The sequence below is a fragment of the Mugil cephalus genome, chromosome 2, assembly GCF_022458985.1.
Source record: "Mugil cephalus isolate CIBA_MC_2020 chromosome 2, CIBA_Mcephalus_1.1, whole genome shotgun sequence".
NCBI classification, from domain to species: domain Eukaryota; kingdom Metazoa; phylum Chordata; class Actinopteri; order Mugiliformes; family Mugilidae; genus Mugil; species Mugil cephalus.
This window is the reverse complement of record NC_061771.1, coordinates 14,492,606-14,519,871: the sequence shown is the minus strand read 5'-3', so window position 1 is coordinate 14,519,871 and position 27,266 is coordinate 14,492,606. Positions and strand designations below refer to the sequence as shown.

The following is a 27,266-nucleotide window of genomic DNA, read 5'->3' as shown; positions in this document are numbered from 1 at the left end:
CTGCACATCATAAAACCTGCGATCACACTGTGATCTGTTTATGAGCCGCTTGTGTTGAGCGCGAAACTATGTAATCAGAGCAACATGTTATTTTGGATGTGTGACCCGTTTTGTTTGAGCTGATCAAATGTCGCATATGTGCTTTCTGTTGGTTTCTACTGAGGAGCTGACAAGGACGGCCGTCATACATAGAATCTGAAAGGAAATGATAACCCTCCATTGCTTCACTCGCAATGAAACGTTAGAATTTTTCATCATCAGTCACAAAAAAAAAGAAACTGAAAACGCATAATAGCTCATTGTTTGACTTGAACTCTATAAAATGTAGTGGAAACAACACCCCTGTGACTGAATGTGTGATGACAAATATATATTCGCAATCTTTTTACAAATCAAGCTGTGCTGTTGAAATTCATACAAAACTTTGCCGTGTCAAGACAGTAAAGTCAATAAAAAGCTGAGTTTTACTATCATATGTCAGACTTTGTGAAATTCTGTTACTAAACATGTTGCGTGTCACAAAACCACACATTATACCCACCTGTTTGCCACTGAGCCCTCTTTATGAACTGCTTGTCAGCGTTGTGTTGATTTCTTTTTGTGCTCCAGGGCGTGCTCATTATATCGTGTATGTGCTGTCCTGGTGGAAAGTAAGAGCTGCTGTTACATTGTTGAGGGTGTAGCCTGCAGGTCTTTGGAAACGTGATGCCGCTCAAGATATTATAAAAGTTAAAAACAGTCAAGAAGCCAGAGAAAAATAAAAAAACAAGGCGCACAATGATAGAAGCAGTGTTGCGTTCCAGTTTAAATTTGGACCAGCTAACTGTGAAGAATGCAGCCTGGATGGTGTTGAGCTGTAAAAAAAAGTCTCCAACGCTGCAGCCATAGCTTTTCTGTTTCAGCACAAGATTTATGTTTACCTCTTCTTTGTGTTCACGCGAAACCTTTTCATTCTCTAAAGTGTGACATAGAAAATCTCTGGAAGTCGCTTGCAAATGGCTGTAAAACTTAATGAGTGCGCCGGAGGAAATAAAAAGAAGTCCACCTTTCGCAAACAAGATGATTACAGTATGTGGGATGGATTGAGCAAGTATTGTTGTTGCAGGTGGAAATACACCTCTGGGCAATACATAGCTACTGCTGTTTCACAAGCACAAAGCCTCCCAGCAACACATCAACCTTCCACACATTTCAAATGAATTTCTAAACACATCTGTAATGTGTCAGATAATACTCTGCAGAGTAAAATAAATTAGTCTTCAAATAAATGGATTAAGTGGGCAGTTGTTTGTGTGTGTCTCTGTGTGTGTGATCAGCTGTACAAATTGGGCTGTGAGGTAATACCTGAAGTCTGTCAGGATTATGGACGGGATGTGGACCTGGAGTGTTGCAGCAACACCCGTCTTGTCTGGTAATGAAATCGCGCTCACGCCTGTTTTGGTTTTGTCTCCAGAGGCTGCCATGACAGCGACCACATCTGAGATGAAGTAACACCTTTGAAGTGCCAGAGCAACGCGGATGCGGTGAGGCTGTTTAAAAGCTAATGGGTCTTCCAGGAGGGAACATCTTGACGGTAGGGTACATGAGTTTGATATTTCGTGCCTTATTAAGCCGTTTATATGCACCGCGGCGTTCAGCTGGCTCCAGCCATCCGGGGATTTGAATTCCAGTTGCGAGATGAAGGTTTTTCTTGTATTGGTTTTCGTCTTGGTCAATTTCTCTGTAGCAGTAAGTACAAAACAAAACAAAAATATATAGAAAAGAGTTTGTGAAGCACTTGCAAACACTTCTCTTGTGTTCATTTGTGTGTTTTTCAGCACCATCATCATCATCATGGCCGTCTCTCTGACAGCGATGAGGTAAGAACGAACTGTTATCACTTCAGCAGCGAGTCTGACAGTGATGAGGTAAGAATCCAATTATTCCCTAATTATTTGTGCGCGATAGATGATGCAACGTGTTCCTTAAGGTGTTTTAAAATATTTTCCTACAGAGACATCATCGACCCAAACCTCACGGGCCTTTATTCCCTATCTGGCCTCTGTTTCCTGGTCTTTGGCCGAGACCACCTCCTCCACCTCAAACGGCAGCAACCACAACTACAACCACGAAGACAACAACAACAATAGCTACCACCACTAGGCCACGAGGAGACAACGACTGATCTGAGATCAAGACGAGCAGCTCTGAGGAGCGCGCTCCAATGACGCGACGAAGAAATGTATGCTGCACTTTGATACACTTAGTCGATTGTGTGTTCATTTTTGTGCTGAAGCTGCAGGTCAATCAGATTTTATTGGCTTTTATAAAAAATATTTGTGTAGGACTTTGCATATTTTCACGTTCAGTATTGGTTTTTGGAGACGTTCCATTTTCCCATGTGTGTTTTATCGACTCCACTCCCTTTAATCAGGGCGACCGCAGCTATGTAAAACATATGTGTTATGATTCGGTGTGTGAAAAATTGTGCACTTAGTCAGCATTTTGTCAGAGGTCGATCTTGCAGACACCAGCGGGAGGGTGCTGATGACGCGCCTGTGTAATATCCACTCTGTGGGCTCATGCATCACCATCTGTGGATCAGCACAGCTTAGGAAAGGGATGAGACCTAAGCTGGTAATACCAGACAACGTGCTTTACCACTGAAATCTGCAGTGCTGTATTATTTTATCATTATTATTTTATCTTGACTCACTCATCTTGACCAGTAGTTTTAATTCGTTGCACTGCACTGCTGTCACTCTGATATATATACAGAGTTTTTTTTTATTCATGTAGCCTACAGTATCATTGATGGAGTTTGCTGAAACAGTGAATGTAATTGAATTTCCACATTCTTAATAATATACTGTAAGTAAATTTTCCTTTTAAAAAACTATTTAAATGCACTGAATGAGGACTTTTACATGTTTTAAAATTTGATTTTGGTTTTAAAAAAATAAAGTTTGATTCAACTGAAGCTCCGTAACATTGTGTGGTAAATTAAACACATAGACACAAACGTAGACACATTTTAAATCTATATTGAGGCAACTTCTATTATGAAATGACAGAGAGGTGACGGCGCACTGCTGCAAATAAAGGAAATAAATAAATAATCGCAATTATACACAGCAATAATAATATACAATAATGATTCTAATAATAAATTTTATTTGTGGACGCCACTATGAGCCCTCAAGAAAAGATGAAGAATTATCCCCTTATTGATCTGTCATGGGGAAATTCCATCTGTACAGTTGGAGCAGTAGGCTGCAGCCTCAGGGAGCAACTTGGGGCTTAGGTGCTTCATTCAGGACACCACAGCCATGGACGGGGTGGGACCCCAAGCTGCACCTCTAGCCACTACTCCACGGCTCCCCCACAGTTGTTGTTTGACAACAACACATAAGACATCATAAGAATAAAACATACAATATATATCATGTTATCGCTGTCATGATATTTTTTGTCTTGTCAAATCAGACATTTATCATTCACTGAGCTGCCTCAAATTTGGGGACACATACCCAATCATTACCGTCATCATTCATTTTGTATAATCCCACTCACTGCATTGTCAAAGACGACCAAACGTCTGGTTGCTTCTCGTTAAGAAGAAATGTATGTTTCATTTTACGCAATGTTAAACGTTTGGCCCACCCTCGACGACTGCATACAGATACAGCTGTATGAAACAAGTGATTGTATAATTATATTTCTGTTATAATTATAAATTGATTTATTCCCATCCTAATACTGGACATTGGTGATTATAACCAAAGTAAGAAAGTAAAGTATAGGTGTGTGTTAAGCAGTTGTGGAGGAGGACTGTATGCACTGTTGGTATTTTCCTGACAGGGGAGACGGGGGCTCGACGAGTGCATTTTTAATATTTAACCGAGTTATTGGTGATGAAATATTAAAATATAAAACAAAACTAGAAAACCTGCAAAAGACTCGACATCTGGGATGGGGATGTGTTATATTATTCAGATATATGTTTTATTCACCGTTTTCCTCCAGACTGAGTCCACCCCGTCTGATTGGGTAGACCTGGACACGTTTGGCTCCGCAGTGAATGGATCACAACATCTTCAATCAAATGTGACAAAGATGCATTTCATCCGCTGCTTTCTTGAATCAGTCCCTTTGACTGTAGCTCGTACGTGTGGATCTGTTGCAGTATTTTTTGCACATCACACATATTTGGTTGGACCACAATTACCCCAGAGAGGTGGGGTAATTACAGGTGCTCTGAGTGAAAGGAAAACGTCGAGCACGGAGCTCCTCTGTGTTTGTTTGTTCATTTCTATAGACATTACAGCATCGTAATTGGAGGAAACCGGGCATTTCAGTAGGTTTTTCTTTGGTTCCCACCTCGTTGCTTCATTCACAGAAGATGATTAGGTTGAATTTGTCTGGTTCTCCCTGCAACGCGATTGGTTGTTCCACTCGGTGGGAAATGCATAAGTCAATGCTGCCTGCCATGGGCTTTCAGTGAATTTGCTCTCAGTGATCTTCTGGCACAGTTTTCATTGATTCTTGTGGAAAGCAACTAAAACCACTGGATATGATTGTCATAATTCTCCTGTCGTGTTTCTCCATGATGGCGTCTGTAAGTAGATTCAAACCAATGATATTTCAAACACAAGTCCTCTCTACCTGTCTGCTGTGGCTCTGACATGTTCCTGAAGGTTTTTCTTCTTTTTGTAGGTCACCCCACGCGTCCTTCCTCTCTCGCGGTCGCAAGGAGGAGCCACTCAAGGGGATCAGCCTGCTGAGGCCGCAAATCAGGATCTGGAAACTCAGACGCCGGCCTCTCTTCTTCCCGGTGCAGAGCAGCCGCAGCAGGGGGTTCCCCAGCAGCTGGATCCTCAGACAGACACTCAGCTCAATCCTTCACGGCAACAATACACCCGGTTTCCAAAAGAGGGCAGTCCACCGGTTTTCCCCCCGCAGCCGAGCACCAATGGAGCCCAGCTGACACTTCCACAGCAGCCTCTGGTAGGAGAAAGAAAAGCATGAAGAAACAACAGATTAGACTTAACTTTTTTGTCATTGTATGTAATAGAGGTATATACACAGTGCATCTAACCAAATGTGCAAAAAGCAAAACGTACAAATAACTGCAAACTACAACTAATGTGCAGGCTATTACTAATGTTTTAAGTAAGTAGAGTCAAATAAAACAAAGCACAACTCTATTTTTTTTTTACTTTTATACATTCTAATAAAAACACAGAGATCCCAGTTAATTAATTGTGTTTTGTTGCTGATTTCAGGTTTTTCCACCTTACGGATACTTCCCTCTGTTCTCATCCCCCTATAGGGATCAGCTGGTAAGATATTATAAGGAAACATACCGTCTGTGTGCCTGGGGCAGATCATACACACACACACACACACACACACACACACACACACACGCTGCAGAGAATTGTATTTGTATGCACTTCACTATGTTGTGCTCTTGACTCAAAAATATTTCCATCTGTAACTTTAATGAACTTGAACGATTCCATCTTCGGAGGTCTCAAACACATTTTTGCTCAGACAGTTGTTCTGTTATCTTTTACATGAGCTGTCAACGCGTGCCGTTTAAAACTGCAACGACCCCAATTACTTTCATAAGAGAAAATGTTGTGGAAATAAATCAATATTTTGGCATCATAAAATGGTTGATTTATGACCCTGAGATGGAAATGCTTGTGTTGTTGTGTCTTGCACAGTGCTGCAAAGTGTTAGACTGACTGTAAGGCCTCACAAATCTGAACCATAGTGAAAATAAAAATGTAAAAAATTGTTTTCTCGACCAGATCTACCCTTATGGATTTCCATCGATTCTTCAATCGGCTCTGCCGCAAACGCCAGCGTATCAAACCCCAAATAGTCCTGTGTTACCTGCAGTAAATGCTGCAGGAGCAGCGGCTCCCTCTGGACATACACCTCCCCTTTTGCAGCCGCAACAGGTGATTCTGCTGTTTATATCAAATGAGATGAACTGCACTTTGAACCACAATAAGGGAGTAAAATTATAATCAGACTTATTCATTCTTAGCCGCAGAATCCCCAGATTGTGTACATGCTACAGCAGCCTATGGTGAGTACACAATACTCTGTACACATATACACCGTTTTCTTTTTATTTCACAATTCCCTTAACTAAGACTTTGACATGTGTTGTCATTCTTCCCTAGAACCCTGCACTTGGCGCCCTCAGCTCGGAGGAACTCGAGGTAATACAGCCAAGATTAATATCTGTGCTTGTCCAAACAATCTGTTTAGCGAACTCAGTGATCCCACGGATCATCCAATTGTTCCCCCTCCCTTACCTCCCAAGTGTCTTTCTTCTCTACTGTTTCAGATGGCTGCTAAGATGAGCCAGTTGGGTGTGTACATACCCAATCTGCTCCCAAACCTGCCTGTAGGAGCCGTTCAGCCTCAGAGCCAGGCCACTGGGCTCACAAACCCGCAACAGCAAGGCGTGGCGCCGACCGTGGGGACCTCAGCAGCTGGAATCAAACAGATACGGGGGCCGAAATGCTCTGGATCACATCTGAACGCTAACCATGTCCCCGCGGGGTTGGAGGGAGCCGAGCAGGAGGTGGTCACCTTCCAAAAACCTGCTCAACCCAAACTCCAACCTACACAGAGAAACCTTAGTTAGGATGGAAACTTATAGCAGAGATAATCCATAACACATTGAGAGGAAACTAAAACAGTTAGACCAGTTATTTGTCAGTCAAGCACATTACTAACCATGAATATTTATTTCACTGATCATCTTTTTTGCTTAAATAAACATTATCTAATAAAAAGGAAACCAAAACAGATTGAACCTCTTGTCGATATTCTTTCATTTTGTTCTTCTGTTTGTTTCATGACATTAATTTAAATTCAGAACCTTCATCTTGGTGCTTTTGGTCTCTTGGGACCACTGCAGTCAAGTTAGGATCTGCACATCTGCACCTTTCAAGTTGACATCAGGAACAGCTATCCGTCTACACCAAGGAGACATGGAATAAGATCATCTTTCATCACAGGCCAATTCAGCTGTGCACTGTGAATCTCATGAGGGACATATTGATTGATGTACGCTTTGTTTGAGGTTTGCTTAATTAAATCCAGGTGGTGGGTGACTTTACACACACACACATATATATTTATGTATACATATATATCAGCTTTAGTACAATCCCCATATAACAGCATGCTATGAACATGTTCTTTGCTAGCCTATATGGCCCTGTGTGAAAAAGTGTTTGACCCCCGTTAAAACATAACTGTAGTTTATCCGACCTGAGTTCAATTTCTCTAGCCACACCCAGACCTGATTGCTGTCACACCTGTTCTCAATCAACAAATCACATCAGTAGTACCTGCCTGACATAGTGAAAAAGACTAAAAGATCCTCTAAAGCTAGACATCATGCTGAGATCCAAAGAAATTCAGGAACAAATGAAGAAGGAAGTAATTGAGATGTATCAGTTGGAAAATGTTATAAAGTCATTTCTAAAGCTTTGGGATTACAGGGAACCACAGTGGGAGTCATTATCCACAAATGATGGAAGCATGGAAACAGTGGTGAACCCTCCCAGGAGTGACCGGCCAACCAAAACTAAAAAGACACAAAAGACAAAATGCACAAAAGACTCCACCATCAGAAAGAGAAAAATGGCCTCATGACAGAGGTCCAAGACCAAAAACCCTGCTGAAAAAGAACATAAAGGCTCGTCTCAGTTTGGCCAGAAAACATCTTGATGAGGACTGACGAGACAAAAGTTGAATTCTTTGTAAGGTGTGTGTGTGTGTGTGTCACGTTACACCCGGAGTAAAAGTAACACAACATTTCAGAAAAAGAACATCATAGAAACAATAAACTCTGTTGGTGGTAGTGTGGTGGTCTGCGGCTGTTTTGCTGCTTCAGGACCTGGAAGACTTACTGTGATAAATGAAACCATGAATTCTGCCAAAGTCTATCAAAAAGTCCTGAAGAAGAATGTCTGGTCATCTGTTCATGACCTCTCAGGCCATGTTGGATTGTATTTAGTTTTCCTTTAAAAATGAAAACCTCAATTTATAAACTGCATTTGTTTACTAGTGTTATCTTTGTCTTATATTTAAATATATTTAAATTTGTTTCAGTAATCTGAAACATTCAAGTGTGACAAACATGAGAAACGATTACAATAACAGTTTTTCACACCACTGTAAATGATGCAAGGTTCTCTGAAAGACTCTCTATTCATAAACAAGCTCTCTGCTCTTTCTCACACTTGTAAGGGGGCTCCCTCATCACTTAGGGATCAAATGTGATTTATGTGCCTTTCAAGCCAAAAATGTGTTAAGAGATTTCTTACAGCTGCCAATTTTGTAATCGTAAAAAAGGAAAACCTTTGGCTGATTACCAATTCCTGTCAAACGTTTGCGTGTCCTTTGTTTTGTAAGCGAATAAATAGGAGTAGATCTCACCCCTTTAATCCCACCCCTCTGCTACAGTCCTTCAGTCCTCGCATGCTGACGGGAAGCAAAGGTAATGTAGACCACTAACATCATGAGAAAGTCTTAATTTCTTGATTTTTATAGTGATGCAATGTGAAATGTGATGACTTTTTTTGACAGCTGAACTCAAGATGAAATTTGTTCTGCTTGCCGCTTGCATCCTTGGGATTGCCTTCTGTGCACCTGTAAGGAAAACCTCACTCACCTATTTTTCTTATTTCTGTCACATATGCATGCATACATGCTTGCATGCCTTGATGAATCAGTGTCATTTTAGAGTCTGCAGTTGCTGTTCTGAAGTTTTTGATCATGGCTGAGTTTCATCATCAGACCATCAGTTTCCTTGAATTTCATGATCTTGTGAACGTTAAATTGACTTTAACTATTTCTTGACTCTGTCAGCTGTAAAATGATACAATCAATTTTACACCCACTTGCATTCCACTGAATCTGCTCTATTTTCCTCTTCTTTACAGCCACAGAAGTACATGGAGTTTGACATCCATTACGCTCCAGCTCAGGTCCAGTTAGAAACCACTAAGTTCATCTACTGCACTTTATGTTATTATTATATTACATGACAGACTCTAAAAACAAAAAAAAAAAAAAAAAAAAAACACAGTAAAAGGGACAGTCCAAACTGTGAACTGTTAGTTGTTCACCACTGATGGTGATGACTTCGTAGCTGAGATGCCTAAAGGGCTCTTTTGCCTTGACTCTTTAAACTTGTGGATCTTTTCATTTTATGGTAAATATCGATAATGATGTCTTTTCAGGCAGCTCAGGCCATTCCTGCCGGAGCACCGCATGGGTCTCTGGACGTGGTAAGAGATAAATATTGTCTTTTAACACACATTAACACTGATTTTTGATCTTCCACATCATCATCTTGGCCATTTCTTTTTTTTTTTTAATTTCCAGCTGCTGCCGGTTGACGAACTGGGTCGGCCTGTTGGAGGAGCTGTGAGTGTATTCACACAACTGTCTAATGTGTAATCTGTGAATTTTTGATCCACAAAATATGCATCCGCTCTGAGTGTAATATGAGCACCAAACACCAATCAGGCATAACATTATGACCACTTTCCTAATATTGTGTGGGTCTCTCCTGTGCCTCAAAAACAGTTGTGACAATGGACATGGGCCTTCTGAGGGTGTCCTGTGGTGGTTTTTGTGTCATTTCTTTGGTGTGGGGTTGTCTGATCTGGTACATACATAGGTAGGTGGTACATGTAAGAGATAATGTATAGTGAAAAAATAACTCCTGACAGGAGGAATGGAACCCAGCAGAACATTGTCACAAGATGCTCAATGTTATTTACCTCTCCTGTACGTGTTCACAATGTTGTGGCTGATCGGTGCATAGAGTGCGCGTAAATGCAACGGTGTTAAAGGTGTAGATGTGTTATTTATTGGAAGGCCCGCGGCTTCATCAAGCAGGAGATCCCCCTGGCAAGTGGAAGAGAATCCAAAGACGTGGTAGGTGTCTGTACCTTTCAGTATCTCTTTCTGAAGTGGCTGTGTGATTTTATTGAACTAATGATCTCTTTCCTTTCTCCTCCAGTACTACCCCTTTGGCTTTGATGTACCAGCGCCTGCAGCCCCCGCCCCTGTCGTCCCTGTCGTTCCCGTGGCTCCTGCAGCTCCTGCAGCCCCTGTAGCTCCTGTAGCTCCTGCAGCTCCTCTTGTCCCTATCGTTGCCGTTGCTGCTCCTGTAAGAATAACTGTAGATTTGCTCTGTGAGCTATTTAAATGTACTAAACAAACAGTAACGAAAGATGATAAACACAGGAAGGCAGGCAAAAGGGGTGTTGAGTGTAACGGGTTCATTCCAGTAAATCAATATTGCATCAGAGTAAGAGTCTTCCAACTATTTCTGCTGAGGCGTTGAGAAACACAAGCAAACATGTGAGAGACTCTGCTCGTTCCCTATTGGCTCATCAGGAGCATTTGTCATTTCAGGCTGCCAAACCCAGCGGGGATGATGATGAGGAAGAAGACGACTAAACGAGTCAGCTCGATGTGCGCACATTTGTGCACAAAAAGGTACACATATACACAGCGTACACCACATTCCTGCAGAATTCAGGCTTCGCTGAGGTCAAACTCATTCATGAAAACATCTGAAGATCATTATTTCTTCGGTGACCGAGTCTCTTGAAGGTTTTTCATTTGCTTCTCTTTTGTTTGTAGGTGACCGGTGGTGTAAGACCAGCAGCCAAACCCCAGTGAAAAATGACCAGTCAAATAATGCTGTTTTCTAAGCTATGACAAATTTGGTGCTGTGCCTTTTCAGGATGATATGGCACTCTCTTTTTTTTTTTTTTGTTATTTTGATTACAAAATTAAAATAAATCAGATGATTCTATACAGCAAAATGTGATTGTTTTCTGTCTTTTTTTTATTTTTAAAAAAACCTCAGTGTTAAGCTGCTGCATGGTGTGTCCTCATCAACTGCATGCAATAATGTGTTTCCTCATCTGACTTGCTGTTTCTGTGCTTCATAATAAATGAAAAGAAGTCAATGATTCACTGTTCTCCTCTGGTTCTTTGCTTTTTAAAAATCCCTGAATCCCATTTAACATTTTGTAGTTAATCACACATCCATGCGAAGTATTTCACATCTTGACTAATTCTCTGCAAGTAGTTGTGACTACACTTTATAGACAGACCTGACATGACATCACATATAAATAATGTTAAAATAAAGTTAAATTAATATGAAGGATTGATTGTATAATTTATGCATACTTTAGATGCAGTTTAGTTTTATTTACAGTCAATTTTATTCGGCTGTTTTCATGATTTGGAAACAATGAATGGATGGCTGGAGAAGATTCTACATGTTAATATATATCCACGGACCAGCCACAACATTATGACCACTGACAGAAGTGAATAAAGTCGACCACATTGTGACAATACAATGTCCTGCTGAGGAACTTTTGGACCTGGCATTCATGCGGATGTTACTTTGACAGGGAGGTGGTCATAATGTTATGCCTAATCAGTTTATGTAGATATACTTCTGTAGTTTCAGATATTTGTGCTACATGCTGCTGTTGTAAACTGTTGATGGTGTGCTCTGCTCTAGACAGTGTAATCAAACACAGTCTGCTATTACACAGAAAGTGGATTTGACCAGTAGTCATTTAGTAAAGCTGAGGACTAGACACTTGGACTGTAACCACTCATTGGATTACATCACTCCCTCCTCAATCGACGTTGATTGGCTGTCAGGTGAGCGGGCATCCCATAAAAGTCAAAGGTACTCTGTGGAAGGTACGAAACAATCTGCTGGAATCATCTGGTACCCCGTTTTCATAACTTTTTTTAAATCACAGAAGGTGAGTTATATAAGTTTCATTAATGCTTTTCTAAAAGAAAATATTCATTCAAGGTGAGTTTGACTTGGGGTTTTCATTGAGTTTGGAATTTCTTTTTTTTTTTTTTTTTTATTGTCTGCAGGACAAAAATGAGACTGGCCATCCTGTGCCTCTGTTTGGCTAGCACAGCTTATGGTGCACCAGTGAGTGTTTAATAACAGACACATTTACACAGCAGGGACCTTTATTTTATTTAAATTTCTAATGTTTACTTTCATTTGCTCTAACCCTTTTCTTTTGCTTCTGAATTTAGTTTCAGTACTTGCCTCATTTCACAGGTTCCAGGCAACAGGCACCATCCTCACAGGTAAAACTCCATCCTGTGTCCCATTTAGCTGCTTCTATTATTCCTCTGATATTCTATGCAAAAATTATATCCGATTTCGCAGAAATATTGCTGCATTCAGTTCACCGTCTGATGATGCTTTCCATAATTTTACATTCATTCAGGCGCGAAATCCCTTCACAGCTGGGTTCACTCAACCTGGAGCTCCTGGTGCTTACAGTGTGGAACTAGTATGTTTTATTTTTAAACCCATGGTTTCTTCGAAGTGATTTTATTATTAAATGCTTCTCTCACTGTGGTTATAAACTACGCTTATAATACCCATATTTATTTTTGTTTTTCTAAAGATTTATCCCCATAGAATTATTGGTGGTGTAGGTGGATCCAACCCCTCACAGGTAGCACGCATTGCACAGATTTCTATGTGTAAAATAAAATAAATAAATAAAATAAAGCTGTTTATATCCCATTTCCTCCTCCTGTCTTTTTACAGCCCTTTCCGTCATCTTATGGTTTCATCAAGTACTCCATCCCTCAGCCACCAGGCAGACAGAGTGTGGAAGTCGTAAGTGTCTCTCAAATCACAAACAATAATGGGACTGGAAGCAGCTCATCGACTGCTTACAGGGGTGTGTTTCATATAATAAATATCCTTCTTGTGCTTTTACGTTTGCAGTACTATCCCTTTGACTTCTCCAGGCAAACGGTAAACACACTATAAACTATCATTTAGTTTATAGAAATGTGAAAATATAATGAGTGAGAAAACACTGTACATGACTAAATAAGGGTATTTACTTTTGTTTCAGATAGTGCCAAACATCCCCCCCATGACAAATGGCCCAGTGCCAGACGTAAGAGAATATTCATTGTGCATTTTCATCATGTATTTTTGTTTCTTTGTAAAAAAACTGTTTTTCTTTTTCACAGGTTCTCCCCTTTGATTATCCTCCTCAAAATATTCCCCAGCAAACCCTGAATGTGAGAGAAAGAAATAGAAACATACTCACCCCATAGTGTTCATTAATTCATTTAGTTGAGTGTTTATCCTCTGTTTTCCCATAAAGTCTGTGTAATTCTTCTTTTTTTTTCCTTTTTTTTCTTTATTGCAGATTCCATCATTTGGTGCCAACGCTCTACCGTCCCAGATTCCCGTGCTGCCAGTTCTGCAGGACCAACCCACACAAGCAAGCCAGGTAACAATATGCTCTAAATGAATGTGTTTTTTTTTTTTTTTGATTTTTTTTTTTTTAAATGGGCCCTGTCAGAACTGTGAGTTTAAACATTTTAAATTTTGGCTTTGCAGGTGCCAGCAAAGGAATGAAGATGATACCCACAATGGAAGAAATGTTTGTTTCCAGAAGTGCTTCCTTAAGTTGAAATAAGATCCAGATATTTTCATATAATAACCACTTTCTAATTATGAGATAAGAACTAGTTAACTACAGTATGACAGTGTCGTCTGCATAGAATGAAGAGATATTTCTGAAGAGGTGTTTGCTTCCCTTGATCATCTTCATAGATTAATAAACACTTGTTTATCACACTTGTCATAGTACTTGTGAATCTTAACAATTAATTAATTCTAACTTTTCCTTAAATGCTGTTTACTTTTAAATAAAATATATTGAAGCAATATATTGTTGTCCTTATTGTCAATTCAAGGAGTTGTGATATATATTATAACATGTTTATATGGTGGCCTTTAATATCTTCACTTCATTCGGTCTAATCTTCTCTTTATGCTCATATGGAGCTATAAAACATAGGGTTTGGACACAATATTTAATAAATCAAACAAACCATAAATCCCACAAAAAAATAAATGAATAAAAAGATTTGATAATAAAACTTGTAAAGCCCTGGATGTTTAATACAAAAAAAAACAGAAGAAGTTTGGTTTTCATCATGGTGGGTTTTTTAGTGGCTGAGTAAGATCAGCATAACAGTAAGAAATACTAACAACTTCAATTTATAAATAATTTTCTGTATAAACAGAAGAGGACCTCTGGTTGACCCTTGTGGAACACCGCAGGGCAGAAAGGGGAATGTGAGGAGCCAAAGAAGGAAAATAAGAGACACAAAGACAGAAACATTGTCATATCAGCCTACACTAATCTCTGAACCTATTATATACAGTGCAGGCACAAAATATGCGCTACAGTAAATCACCCAGTGAACATAAATTACCACAGTGGTTAAGTAAGTTTCCCTAGAGAGAAATGTAACTGTCTTAGAAAAATAATGGGAATGATCCTTGCTCCCCCGGGGACAAAAGCCTGTCACAACAGAACTTAACACTTATCTCTCTTCAAAAGACACTTCATGATACTCAGGCGCCATCCTCTCACGCTATGACTGTCTCTCCTTCACAAGTTTCCTTGAGATCATATACTTTCATATCCTCTATAAACAAGAGGAGAGGAGATGTTGAAAGCAACGTTAAAAGGCTTCTTTTGAAGTGTTACAATGGCCTTCGTATTGTATGGTGCTAATGTGATAGGGTCACACACCCAAAAAAATTAAAAAATAAAAATAAATAAATAATACATATAAAGTAATTGAGGACTAGAAGTAGCTTCTACATGTCTGGATGGTTAAAGCAAACAATCAAATAAAGTGGCTTTAACACAGATAGGAAGATGATGATTAATTATTAAGACAGAGGCACTAAATGGACACATGGAAAAAAACATGAAAAAGCAAAAAAAAGTAAAATAAAAAATAAAAAAGGCTGCAAAAGCAGTATATATAAAGGACAGGCAGACAGACAGACAGTCATCTGACTTTGATGAGCAGATCCTCATGTGTTAACGTGAATGAGTGGAGAAATCTGACTGGTTTACTAGTAAACTTGCTAACTTGAAAACAAAGCACATTTTAAACAGAATCATTAACCTTCTTACTGTCAACTGTTTACCAAAATATAGAATTGTGATAGCAACCGTATAGTTGTGAAGGACTAATTAAGAAAGAGATTATTATCTAGTTTGAGTGAAACTCACCATCTCAGCAGACACGGGGCGAGATCGTCCGAGACGCCTTTTTCCAGACGCGAGTCCTTCATTATCTGATTTGGAACCTGAAAAGACGAACACAAGAAACCTTCAATGCTCCAAATCACTGTGATAAACGACCACGGCGCCTAAAACAAACACATGACACACAGTGAAAGCTCAGACACCACATGAGAGAAACTTTACATTAGCGTGTGTGTCTGTGTTTCTCCCACACACCTACCTACTGCAAATTTCTGTAATTACTTCAGATGGGTCATTGGAAATTACCGCATTCTTATTTAATTAACAACATTAAAAATCATTAACATGTACCGGACGTTTTGTTGAAGCAAAGAAAAAACATAAGACATTAGATTGCTCTTAGACTCATAATACATGTCTTTAAATAACATTTTGTTGTTTTATGATCTGGTTAAAGTGGGACTAGTTTTAATTACAGTTTAGTTGTGTAGTATTTCTATGAACAGATATCTGTATGTGAATGTGCAGAATATGTAGATAAGAAACAGGAAGTTTTCTGCTTTCTATTTGTAGTCTGAGTAGTACTGCTCAATCACATTTGAGTGGTCTTCAGTTCAATGTCGACACTATGGTGGGGCATTTGAGGGCTGTGCCGCCACTAGCAGTCATCGATGCCCCCCCCCACCACAGGCCATGGTGATGGCATAGACAAAAAATATCCCTTTTTAGTCTTTTAATATTAAATTTGCAAACTGTAACTTAAATTAATAACTTAAAACAAAATTAATGGGGAAAACACATTATTCTGGTTGTGCATGCATGCAGGTTTAGGCTACTAGGCTTGGTAAAGCCTTGTAAGTGACATGATATGGACTTTAACAACAACATAAAAATCAAAGATTGGCTAATAATAATGAATAAAATAATAAAGAAAGACATATTTCGTTTTTGCTAACTGCTGTGTTGGACCTTGACATCCGCACTGCATGAAACTATTAGAAACCTGTCCTCATAAACATGTCTCTCTAGACATATTCTGGTCTTGTTCCCTGTACCTGGTGAAAATCTTGTGTTTGTACCGCTTAAACTAGCTCATGCTTGGCCATTGCCTAGTTCCTCCGTCAGTTTCTTCCATAAATTTAAGTATAACATAAACTGTTTCCTGAGTTTGAAATCTCCCAGTTGCAAACAATGACTCGCGAAGTCACACCAGGAGGCCCCAGTTTCCCTCCAGACGCATCATCTGACAATAGCTGATGGGCTCCCAGACCTGGTAGTGGTTTCCAACATTGGGGTCAGGCCACGAACAAAGAAACAAAACATGTTAGGGGTTCATGAGACCACAGACAAGAAAAGACAAAGTTTGCTACAGAAATCTGCTTTAATTAGCCTTGTCGTCTTGTGTAACATTAAAACGTACATGTAACAGAAAACGTACTTTCCACCAGTCTATGTGTGACTTTCATGTACTAAAGTGTAACACTGCAGTGTTTGCCTTGTGGTCTGATGACTTTCCCGCTGATCTAATAAGGCCCTGCAGTATTTTAAGATTCATAATCACTGAGTAGCATCTTTCGCTGCTTAGTATTCACTTTGCCCACAACCTTTTTAATATAAGTCAAACTCAGCAGAGCCTCTCTGTCATATCATTACATGCTTGTGGCGGCTGCAAGTCGCCTTGTTCTTTTCCGACTTTGGTTTTAGGGCAATAAAGATGGGCATGTGCGCTAAGCATTCTTGCACAGCATGTAATTAACTATAACAGGGGCCTCAACCCTACATACCTCCTTTTTTCAGTTTTGACATGTAAGGATTTCTTCAAACACATAGCTCTGCTCATTTTACTGGGTGTGATTGGCTATTTGAGGATATACCAGTACGTATAAATACCGTCCACGGGAGACATGAAGTAGACCGAATTTCATCTCCGAGGAGACTCACGTTCATGTTTTCTCTGCGCCAGGGAAAATTGGTGAGACGGATTTTTTTTTTTTTTTTTTTTAATAGGACGCAACTCTACACTGTTAAAGACATAGCATGGCATTTTACAATGTTCTTATAGTTTAAAAAAAAAAAAACTTTTTCATCAAAAAAAAAAAAGGAAAGAAACATCTTTGTTGTTTATTATCTCATTGTTTCTTGTAGAATCAGTTACGATGAAGACCTTTGTGTTCTTGATGTGCCTGCTGGCCGCTGCCTTCGCTGCCCCTGTAAGTTTTTGCCTCCCGTGTTTTGTCATTGTGCCCTCTGATCCCGTTTTAAACACTGTTGTTCTAAACCTGTTGCTCACTTCCCTTTCTTAAACTCTAGGCTCCAGACAGTGAAAGTAATGAGGTAAGGGAGTGTTTTTTTCCCCCCTTTTCTGTGAAGTTTATGACCTGTTTGCAGTGGCTTGTCCTTTTTTTTTTTTCCGTCTTGTCATCAGTTGCTCAGTATGATAGGTGTCTGACAGCGGGGATAATTGGCTTAATCGCAGCTCATGCCTGGGGATGTCTGGTATTTATTTAGCAGGTTGCAGCACATGCTAATGAGGCCCTGAGGTGGATGGAGTTATACAGGCTGTACCAGCAGCAGGTAGTAGGGGTTCACTGATGTTTCACCTAAGCACAGAGATAACACTCACCTCCCCATACGCTCAGATTAACAGGCATCAGTTGTAATCATGAGTCTGCATTTTTTCAGGGAGTAGTTGGAAACCCCTTCCTTCCTGCTGCTGATGCTCCTGTAAGTTTATTCTTCTTAGATTCTGGCATGAATTTAGTTTTAAATGTAAATGAAAACAACAAAGCTGGTTATTGTAGCTCATGTGTTATACATAGATATGTTCAGGCTGACCAGTTGCGGCTGCAGTCGTAAATATACACAACAGGTGAAGAAGAGACACACAGAACCATAACCTAATCGGTCACAACATGTTTGATATATTCTTTTCTCTTTCTTTTTTACAATGCAGGTGGTTGCTGCACCAGCCCATCAAGCAGATGTCGCGGCTCCTGCCCCTGTGGGAGACGGCTCAGAAGAAGAGGCAGAGGTAAACAAACATTTTCATTTGATTACCAAATCAAAGCTGGTTGAAGACATATTGGAGCAAAATATAAGTTAAAAATTACACTGATGTTGCGACATCTAAAGAGCAAACAGTATGTTGCTGTGATTTTTGCCACATTAACGGCACACACTCCCCTGTTGTATTTAAGCTGAGTTAGTTGGGAACACATGGGGCTCTGGGAAAGTTGCAGTGAAACAGTGGTCGTCTCCAGCACTGGATTTCAGCTGGGAGCTCTGACTTAAAAAAAAAAAAAAAAAAAGACCTGCTGCGTGTTTATCTCCCCAAAACAATTCAGTCAGGATGTGCGATAAAAACACAGCCAAGGCATCACTTGTTGTGTTGATCATTTTATTTTCAACCAACAGAAATTTTTCGCATGCAAACATTTTGCCTTCAGAGTGTTACTAATTATTCTAATAAGGTCTCTAACCCAGTTACCACATGACAGCAAGCCAACGTGCCCAACATCTGGACCCTCGTAGTGCTGCTGCCTAATTAGATTCAGACTCCATTAGCCTCATTATTTACATATCAGCTCAGCTATGATTTTATTGCGCTTCTCTGACGCAGGATGGGAACCCTGCTCCCAAAGCTGCAGCGTCCGCCGGTGCCGCCCCCCTGAACTCTGATGAGGTAGAGGAGGCCGAGGAGGCTGAGGCGGCCGTGGTCGAGGAAGCACCGGCGGACCCCGCAGCGGACCCCGCAGCGGAGCCTGCAGCTGCTGACCCGGCTGTGGTTGACGTCCCCGTAGAGGCTGCGCCGGTGGATGCCGCTGCGCCGGTCGACGCTGCCGTCTCCGTGGATGTGCCTCCTGTTGACGTAGCCCCCGTCGACGTTGACCCAGCAGCGCCCGTCGATGCGGTCGTCCCCGCTGCAGTCGACGTCCCCGCTGTTGCTGACGTCCCGGCTGCTGTCGACGCCGGTGCCGCTGCTGATCCCGGTGCAGTCCCAGCTGCTGCTGAGCTTGACCCAGCAATTCCCGCTGCACCGTAGTGATCTTCCTCCTACTGCCAGCCCGAGAGAGCCTCTATTAAGCAGTTAGACCAGGAGCTGGAGCTGGAAACGGCCACGAGTGATGTAGTTGTAGTCGAGTAATAGAGACTTAGGGGCAAAAATGAATAAAATAAAATAAAAAAATGTGATCAAAATTGCAATACTGTAACATGTAATATGAAACAGAATGTTTTCAATGCAGAACGTGTTATTTTGATTATTTTTTTTCCTGCCTTTCATTTTACAATTCTGGACTTGAGTTGTGATTAACTAGTCATCAACTGTCTACAAGTGGTTGAGGGATAAAGACTCTGCCTCTGTGTTTCCTCGTTTTGTTGCATTTTCTTGGTGTAGACTATTAAAATATCAAATGTCCTTATTGTACAGCTTGTGCACAAAATTCACATTTTCTTGTGTACAACATTAAAATGGTATGGTTTCTCACAGGAGACATTAAAACACGTGTCTCTAATAACGTTAACCGTGGCTCCATTCTATTCGAGTACATTTGTTCCCAAACTATTCAATGTTAAATTCAGTTGCCATTAGCTCCCAGTCGCTTCATCCAGTTCAAATACAAGAGGTGAAATTTGTAGCCGGAAAACTGGAGATACCACATCAGCCAACAGGGAGAGCCACTGAACCACAGGATGTCTACAGTGCGCTCAAGGGAGTGGGATCTGGACGCACCGCTCAACACTGATAGAGGTTCAGCTTTAATTCCACTCTCATTTAAAGGGAACCAGATCCACCAGATCTGAAATCTGCTCTACTGGGTATGGTCTAATAGGATCAGAGCAGGATATGGCTGAGAGTGCTGACTGTGCAGGAGAGTGTGACTAAATCCTCTGCTGTTCCGCAGCCGGTCAGGAAAATTATATTCTGTAGCAGACAAATAAAAGCATCAACACAAAAGTGGTTTTCGTAGATGAGGATGTGTACTAATAAGAGCTGTGAGAGTTGTCCAGACTTTACTTGATTGTGTCCCACTTGACCATACAAACAAGGAGGACAAGTGACTTTGCCTCTCCTCTTCTCAGCCGAATCTAATCCACAAATCCCTGTCAGGGTCACCGAGACTCTTTGACACAGTTAGTTAGACTCCATGTTCACAGGTGTCAGTTGCCTAGTTACACTTAGATTTTTTAATTTTTTTTCCATTCAGTGATTGATAGACATATCTGTGAGTGGAGGTCGGCAAAAAAAAAACATGTGGATTAAATGAAATGGACTTGCATTAGAGAGAAAAAGGAAAAGGTAAGGCTAGTCACGCAAAACTATCATTGATTCGTCATCACATCACTAGAGCATGTTGTGTTTGCGGCACTTTTTGCTTGTTTCATAATAATAATAATAATAATAATAATACCTCAGCTGATTTGTTTCACCTGCTAATATGCAGCAATGCAACAACTAGAATTTCAATCACATTTGCTTATTTCAATTACTTTCTATACAGCTGGACGTGCCACGCGAACGATTCCAATTATTTAAAATGTGAGCGTTAGGAGAGTGTTACATGTTCAGGTAATATGTGTGCAGATGACAGGGCAGCTGGAATAATGAACGTACAAACTCTGTTGTTATTTTGTGCTTGTTGCCATGCAACATTGGTAATAATTTAGTATCTACGAATTCACCCGAGCACTAAAGAATGACTTTAAATGCTTTATTAGAGTAAAATCAATATAGTCATATCAAGTAGTGAACTGCTTTGTTTTCTGCTAATGAAGCACCATCGGGGAAGTGCATGTTTCTGTTTTGAGCTACTTAACAGTCTTATATGCTGGGACGGCGAATACATCTAAAGGGGTTTTGTATTTTGTATTTCATGTGCTTGATATTTTATCCGCTGTGCAAAATGTTCGTCTTAAACGTCTAAACACCCACATGACTGAAGGACAAAAGGCAGTGATTATATTTGGCCTATGAAGACTGACACTAAGACGATGGTTTCATCAGCAGTTAATTTAAAACAGAAAATATATATAAAGAAAATACAGTTTTGTGATATAATTTGATTCAAAACTGACTCAAACCTGCAAACATTTATTTAAACAGTGTCCCTTTCAGCTCTAGTTGTATATTTGAGGGTTCATTTTACCCATCTATTGTGCAGCATTATCCCACAAATTCACAATAGGACCCTTTAGTGGAACCTCAAATCTATTCTAAATCTCCACCCTTGATTTATTTTTGCAGATCCGCTGCCATGGCCACTTCTACCGCCCTCCCCCTCCTCACCGTGCCACCTCACAGTGCAGGGCAACTCGCCACAGACAGTGACGAGCTCAGTGAGGACGAACCGTAAGCAACAGAGTAATTCAATGAGAGGACTCACGGTACATAAAGTAACAAGAGTTTAATTAACCCGGTGTGTTGTGCCTGTTGCAGAAGTGCACCTCAATTACATCCGCATCATCTCGGCAACATGAATAACAGCAATAACAGCGAGGAAGAGTAAGTACAATGTGGAGTCACAAAGAGATAAGTGAAGCCGGTTTAAATTAGGTTCTTTTATTTTATTTTTAAAAATTTTTTATCATTTATTTTTCTTTTTTTAGTTAGTCCTAAGCCTGTTAATTGTGGCAATCTTTTTGCAGAGAGAAAAAGAAAAAGCGAAAAAAAAGAGAAGAAGGAGAAAAAAGAGTAATTAGTTTATATCAAAGCCTTTTTAGCGATTGTTGTTGTGAAATAATGTTTCATGCTCGGTATCCTCAAATGTATTAATCCTCATTACAGAAAGAAAGAGAAGGAACGGAAAGAAAAGGAAGAAAAAGAAGCAAAGGAAAAAGAAGAAAAGGAGAAAGAGAAAGAAAAGGAGAAGGAAAAAGAGAAGGAAAAACAAAAGGAGAAGGAAAAGGAAAAAGATAAGTAAGTAAAATGATTTCGAGGAACTTCAAGGACATATTTCTGCATCCTCTCAGCAATTTTACTTTCATTCTGTCTTTTTATAGGCCCAAAGAATTATTGGTTATTAATCCGGCTGGGAACCTGTACTACAACTGGCTGTTCATCATCACACTACCAGTCATGTACAACTGGACCATGATCATAGCCAGGTGAGTATTTCACTGCTGCACTTTCCCTTCAGGTCAAATGTTCACATTCTTCCATTCAGCTGCTATTCATTTTTTATTCCACACTGAAATGCTACAAAGTCATTTTAACTGCTTGGCTTTCTGCAGTGGAATAGACATGGTCTTTCAGAAGCTGAGTGGCAAGTTCTTTGATTTAGTTTGAATGCAAAACAGTAATGAATGTAAAATATTGTGCTAGTGGAGACCAGTGGAGTGTGGCTTCATCAGCCTGAGCAGCAGCAGCAGCAGCAGCAGCACAATATGACACAAAGGAGCCTGCACTCAATATTATTCCTTCATAAAAACACACTCAACGCTCGTGGTCATCTTTTGCAGGGCTTGCTTTGAGGAGCTGCAGCATAACTACATCATTTACTGGGTTATTTTGGACTACACCTCAGACATCATCTACCTGGCTGACATGGCCTTCAAGTCCAGAACAGGTAAAAAATAAATGAATAAATAAAAATGATCATCCCAAATTGCAGGAAAATTGATAGTTTTCCTCAAATGACCCACCTGTAGACACAAGCCCAGGCAATTTATTTATTTATTTTCTTAAAAAATCAAGAGGTGGAATCTTAAGGCAGCAGATGGCAGGTGAGTCTGGAGAGAGTTGGACTGAACACAGAGGTTGATTAAATCTCCCCCAAGCAAACTGTGGACAAAGAAAAGTAATGTAAATGTAATATCATGTCAATTTTAGAATCAGCGTGGGTTTTCTCCAGTTTCCTCCCACCGTCCAAAGACATGAGACATAGGTTCACTGGTGATTCAGCACCCCGCCTCTTGCCCAGTGACAGCTGGGAAAGGCTCTGTTTTGTTTGTTTGTTCTTCAAATCTGTGTCACATTTGTTGCTAGACTAGTTTGCACACACAGTCACAGATTTGAGAAGCCACCTCTTCAACTCTAAAAGGTTCCTTGCTGTTTCAGTTTGATATCCTACTCCATGCAATCAAGATGTGGTAGTTCACATTGTGCCCGTCGACTTTGTGCGTCTTTCAACGCAGGTTACCTCGAACAAGGCCTGTTGGTGAAGGATGAGAAGCTGCTTCGGGATAAGTACATCAGCAGCTTCCAGTTTCGTCTCGATGTTATCTCCATGCTGCCCACTGACCTCCTCTATTTCTTCCTCGGCCTCAACTACCCAGAGATCCGCATCAACAAGCTGCTGAGAATTGGCCGCATGATGGAGTTCTTCACGAGGACAGAGACTAAAACCAACTACCCCAACATCTTCCGCATTGGAAACCTTATTATGTACATCCTCATTATTATCCACTGGAATGCCTGCATGTTCTTCTCTTTCTCTAAATATATTGGTTTTGGTGCTGATGACTGGGTTTACCCAGCTCTGGATGATCCAGAAGAGCCTGACTTTGGGCTACCTATGAGGAAGTATGCGTTCAGCCTCTACTGGTCCACACTGACACTAACCACCATTGGAGAAACCCCACCACCAGCTCTGGACTCTGAATTTTTATTTCATGTAGTGGACTTCTTAGTTGGCGTCTTGATCTTTGCTACCATCGTGGGAAACATCGCCACCATGATTTCCAATATGAATGCTGCCCAAGCCCAGTTCCAGTCCCGCATTGACAACATCAAGCAGTACATGCAGGTCATTAAACCTCCACATAAAAATCTGGTTTAAGAGTTATACTCGCAGCACAGTTATTCTAACACTCTTCTTTTCCTTTACAGGTTCGAAAGGTGAGCAAGGAGCTTGAGTTGCGAGTCATCAAGTGGTTCGATTATCTGTGGAACAACGGCAAGGCGCAGGATGAAAGAGAAGTGCTGCGGTATCTTCCCGACAAACTGAAAGCAGAAATAGCCATCCAAGTCCACATGGACACACTGAAGAAAGTCCGCATTTTTGCAGACTGCGAGGCGGGCCTGCTGATCGAGCTGGTGCTCAAACTGAGGCCGCAGGTGTTCAGCCCCGGAGACTACATCTGCAAAAAGGGAGACATCGGCCGTGAGATGTATATTATCAAAGACGGAAAACTTGCAGTCGTTGCTGATGATGGTGTCACACAGTTTGTTGTACTAGGAAGCGGCAGCTACTTTGGCGAGATCAGCATCCTTAATATTAAAGGCAGCAAAGCGGGAAACAGGCGGACAGCCAACATTCGCAGCATCGGATACTCAGATCTCTTTTGCCTGTCCAAGGATGACCTCATGGAATCACTGCAAGAGTATCCAGATGCCAAAGGCATGCTAGAGGAGAAGGGTCGGCAGATCCTGATGAAAGATGGTCTGATAGATTTGGACCCAGCTAACATCAAGCCCGAAGTCAAAGAGCTGGAGGATAAGGTCAATAAATTATACAGCACAATGGAGCTGATGCAAATGAAGCTCAAGAAAATCCTGGGAAATTACAAGAAAGTTGACAAAGATCTGAGGCATCGTATCAAAGACCTGGAGCACTTAACAGGCGAGGAAGTAGAAGAAGATGAGGAGGAGGAGGAAGAAGTGAAAAAGCCAGAGGTAGTTGAGACAAAGGAAGATGAAAAAGCAGAAGAGGGAGAAGGAGGTGGAGAGAAAACTGATGAAACTAAAGATGAAGAAGGAAAGGAGGCAGAAGAAGAGGAGAAGAAAGACGAGGAAATGACAGAGGAAGAGAAAAAATAAACCCCTTCCTTTGTTTTTTATGTAGCTATAGTTGAATCTTTGTCACAAAGAATTCTTTCTCACTGGACTTAAAATTACTCAATAATAATTAGATAGATGAAGAATAAGATATGCTTAAGAGGGACTGAAGCACCCACTGTAACTCATTTTAAAATGTGTTCATCATGTATATATATATATTTATGTACAGTACTGTGCAAAAGTTTTAGGCAGGTGTGTGGGGGGGGAATAAGAATACTTTCAAAAATGGAAGTGTTCATAGTTTCTTTTGATCAATTAACAAAACGCAGTGAATGAACAGAAGAGAAATTTAAATCAAATCAATATTTGGTGTGACCACCCTTTGCCTTCAAGACCACATTGATTCTTCTAGGTTCACTTACACACAGTTTTTGAAGACACTTGGCTTGTAGATTGTTCCGAACATCTTGGAAAACTAACCACAGATCTTCTGTGGATGTAGGCTTCCTCAAATCCTTCGGTCTCTTTGTGTAATTCATGTTTGGGCTCTTTGTCCTGCTGCAGAATAAATTTGTGTGTTTATTAAACACCTTTAACAGTTTCAAAAAATCTACTTGAAACTTAACAAATTTTTGTCTCTTTTTCTTTTTTAAACAATCATGCCTGAAACTGAGAACAGTCTCTCCCATGGAACAGTGGTTGCAGGAGTGAAGAGATATTTGTTAGCCAGCATTGCCAGCTTGTCTTTGTCCTGGTTTGAATCAAGCTAAGCGACGTGTTAGCAGAATCCCTGACTAACGTATACTTTGTGTTAATGTGGTATTTTAAGATGGAAGTGCTTCGGTGCTTCCTGCAGAGAGTGCATACTACTTTATGTCGGTCGACTGCTCTGTCTAGTTTTTATTTTTATTCAAATTTCCCATATAGATGTTTAGCGTCTTCTATCTTTATGGGTTGGTTCTGCTTCCTGTGACTACTGGATTAACTGCCCATTTGTGCATGCATGGCGGTAACTCTACTTGACTAAATTTTTTAATCAGATTAATCATAATACATTCATCTGTGTTAATGCATCAATTTGATCATTCATTTAATCCCTTAACATGGGTTGAAATAAGTCAAATTAAAAAGGTAAGGCAGAATAACAGAATAAACACTGAAATCCATATTTGTGTCTTTTAGTTTGCACTCATATAATATAGAGTGCTCTCTTAATGAAGTCTGAGGAAGGGACATCATAATAGTCACACCCTGCAGTTTCCAAACATTTTGGTCTACTTGTTGCTCATCATCATAGATTATGGTCATATGGACGACAGCAACTGTGAGTAGTTCCACCAAAGATTCAGTTATGCTCCTGGGACCAAGCTCTAGCTAACTAGGGGTCACAAAAGGAGAAATGGTGAGCTGGTTAATACGAACAGGACAAAGAAGAAACCAGGGCTGTTAAAAATAGACTCCGATTTTATATTCTGCTTTGAAAAAAAAAAAAAAAGATTTTTGAGACTGTACAACCAAAAAAAAAATATTATGGCAGTATTCTCCCAATGACTATTTTCATTGGGATCAAAATAGGAACGGGTGATGCAGTTTAAACACGGTCAGCTGGGGGAGGAGGTCCGGTTGAAAGGTTGGGTGAGCAAACTGTTGGAAGGATGCTGTTTGATTCTTGTTTCCAGTTGATATTCAACATTGGTTTAAATAAATAAATTAAGCCAATGTGTAAACGACAAGAATTCTGCTTGAAAAGTGAGTCCAGAGGAGAAATAAGCTCATGTTTACAGTCTGGTCAAAAATAGTTCTGGTCTCTACAGCTAATTTTTCACCTCAGTAAATGGTATTAAGTATTGTTGTTTGCGCAAATATACGCATGGCCGTAGCGCTACAGCTTGCTAGCTGTCAAACTTGATGTCATCCTATGTAAAGGTCACTTTTGAAGACATTTGGAACTACATCTACCTTCTCAGAAGGTATGACAGGAAAAGACGAAGAGGAGAATCCTGGCGAAGCCATTGATGAGACAACCAACGATTATGTTTGCACCTTCTATAATTGTGACAAATCTCTGCTGAAAAACAAAGCAGGTTTGCGATAATAATGCACCACTACGGTTAAGGTTTGATTTGGCACAGAGACACCCTGTGTTTGAATTACAAGTACTGTTTCATCATGGTTAGAGGCAGCTCTTCCCAGCTCCACCTTCTGTATCTCCAGGCTAATCAAAATAAAATGGTCAAATTTCTGGCGCATGAGTGGAGCTCCGGCATCCACTGGGCTCATTTCCCATTTTAAACTGTGCCCACACCAGACTAAATTACTGCTGCTGTGAAAATGAAACAATAAAAAAAAAAAAAAAAAAACTCACACGTTGCTGCTTGAATGATTTTGTTAGCAGCATATGTTTCTAGCAT

The 27,266-nt window shown here is 40.4% G+C and overlaps 6 protein-coding genes across 8 annotated transcripts; all 6 read left to right on the top strand.

The window, feature by feature from the left end:
• Window positions 1-1,555: 1,555 nt before the first annotated feature.
• On the top strand, window positions 1,556-2,959 carry LOC125004468 (protein ALTERED PHOSPHATE STARVATION RESPONSE 1-like). Of its 2 annotated transcripts, none has more exons than XM_047579090.1 (3): window positions 1,556-1,728; window positions 1,818-1,859; window positions 1,994-2,959. In XM_047579090.1, exons 1-3 carry the CDS (start codon window positions 1,678-1,680, stop codon window positions 2,162-2,164), a joined length of 264 nt encoding a protein of 87 aa, XP_047435046.1. In that variant the 5' UTR covers window positions 1,556-1,677; the 3' UTR covers window positions 2,165-2,959. The 2 variants fall into 2 exon arrangements, with proteins under 2 accessions (XP_047435046.1, XP_047435045.1); XM_047579089.1 differs by having other exon boundaries at window positions 1,818-1,907.
• Window positions 2,960-4,382: 1,423 nt separating this feature from the next.
• LOC125004493 (DNA translocase FtsK-like) lies at window positions 4,383-6,758 on the top strand. Its single transcript, XM_047579118.1, has 7 exons — window positions 4,383-4,597; window positions 4,696-4,986; window positions 5,265-5,321; window positions 5,799-5,951; window positions 6,041-6,082; window positions 6,180-6,218; window positions 6,347-6,758. Exons 1-7 carry the CDS (start codon window positions 4,553-4,555, stop codon window positions 6,647-6,649), a joined length of 930 nt encoding a protein of 309 aa, XP_047435074.1. The 5' UTR covers window positions 4,383-4,552; the 3' UTR covers window positions 6,650-6,758.
• Window positions 6,759-8,435: 1,677 nt separating this feature from the next.
• Window positions 8,436-11,012, top strand: scpp7 (secretory calcium-binding phosphoprotein 7). Its single transcript, XM_047578769.1, has 9 exons — window positions 8,436-8,515; window positions 8,605-8,669; window positions 8,961-9,005; window positions 9,261-9,308; window positions 9,406-9,447; window positions 9,904-9,963; window positions 10,049-10,198; window positions 10,447-10,530; window positions 10,678-11,012. Exons 1-8 carry the CDS (start codon window positions 8,497-8,499, stop codon window positions 10,489-10,491), a joined length of 474 nt encoding a protein of 157 aa, XP_047434725.1. The 5' UTR covers window positions 8,436-8,496; the 3' UTR covers window positions 10,492-10,530; window positions 10,678-11,012.
• A 762-nt stretch (window positions 11,013-11,774) lies between these two features.
• On the top strand, window positions 11,775-13,755 carry scpp5 (secretory calcium-binding phosphoprotein 5). The gene is made up of 11 exons (XM_047579017.1): window positions 11,775-11,831; window positions 11,953-12,013; window positions 12,124-12,177; window positions 12,321-12,386; window positions 12,504-12,554; window positions 12,650-12,721; window positions 12,833-12,862; window positions 12,966-13,010; window positions 13,087-13,137; window positions 13,269-13,352; window positions 13,463-13,755. The coding sequence occupies exons 2-11, from the start codon at window positions 11,960-11,962 to the stop codon at window positions 13,478-13,480; spliced, it is 525 nt and encodes a 174-aa protein (XP_047434973.1). The 5' UTR covers window positions 11,775-11,831; window positions 11,953-11,959; the 3' UTR covers window positions 13,481-13,755.
• A 3,273-nt stretch (window positions 13,756-17,028) lies between these two features.
• Window positions 17,029-19,563, top strand: enam (enamelin). 2 transcript variants are annotated; one of them, XM_047578455.1, is made up of 7 exons: window positions 17,031-17,109; window positions 17,283-17,347; window positions 17,448-17,471; window positions 17,646-17,711; window positions 17,820-17,861; window positions 18,091-18,168; window positions 18,757-19,563. In XM_047578455.1, the coding sequence occupies exons 2-7, from the start codon at window positions 17,294-17,296 to the stop codon at window positions 19,177-19,179; spliced, it is 687 nt and encodes a 228-aa protein (XP_047434411.1). In that variant the 5' UTR covers window positions 17,031-17,109; window positions 17,283-17,293; the 3' UTR covers window positions 19,180-19,563. The 2 variants fall into 2 exon arrangements, with proteins under 2 accessions (XP_047434412.1, XP_047434411.1); XM_047578456.1 differs by lacking the exons at window positions 17,646-17,711; window positions 17,820-17,861 and having other exon boundaries at window positions 17,029-17,109.
• Window positions 19,564-20,289: 726 nt separating this feature from the next.
• On the top strand, window positions 20,290-25,117 carry cnga1a (cyclic nucleotide gated channel subunit alpha 1a). Its single transcript, XM_047578808.1, has 8 exons — window positions 20,290-20,436; window positions 21,382-21,486; window positions 21,574-21,639; window positions 21,922-22,053; window positions 22,137-22,241; window positions 22,596-22,702; window positions 23,271-23,881; window positions 23,965-25,117. The coding sequence occupies exons 2-8, from the start codon at window positions 21,392-21,394 to the stop codon at window positions 24,892-24,894; spliced, it is 2,046 nt and encodes a 681-aa protein (XP_047434764.1). The 5' UTR covers window positions 20,290-20,436; window positions 21,382-21,391; the 3' UTR covers window positions 24,895-25,117.
• Window positions 25,118-27,266: the final 2,149 nt, after the last annotated feature.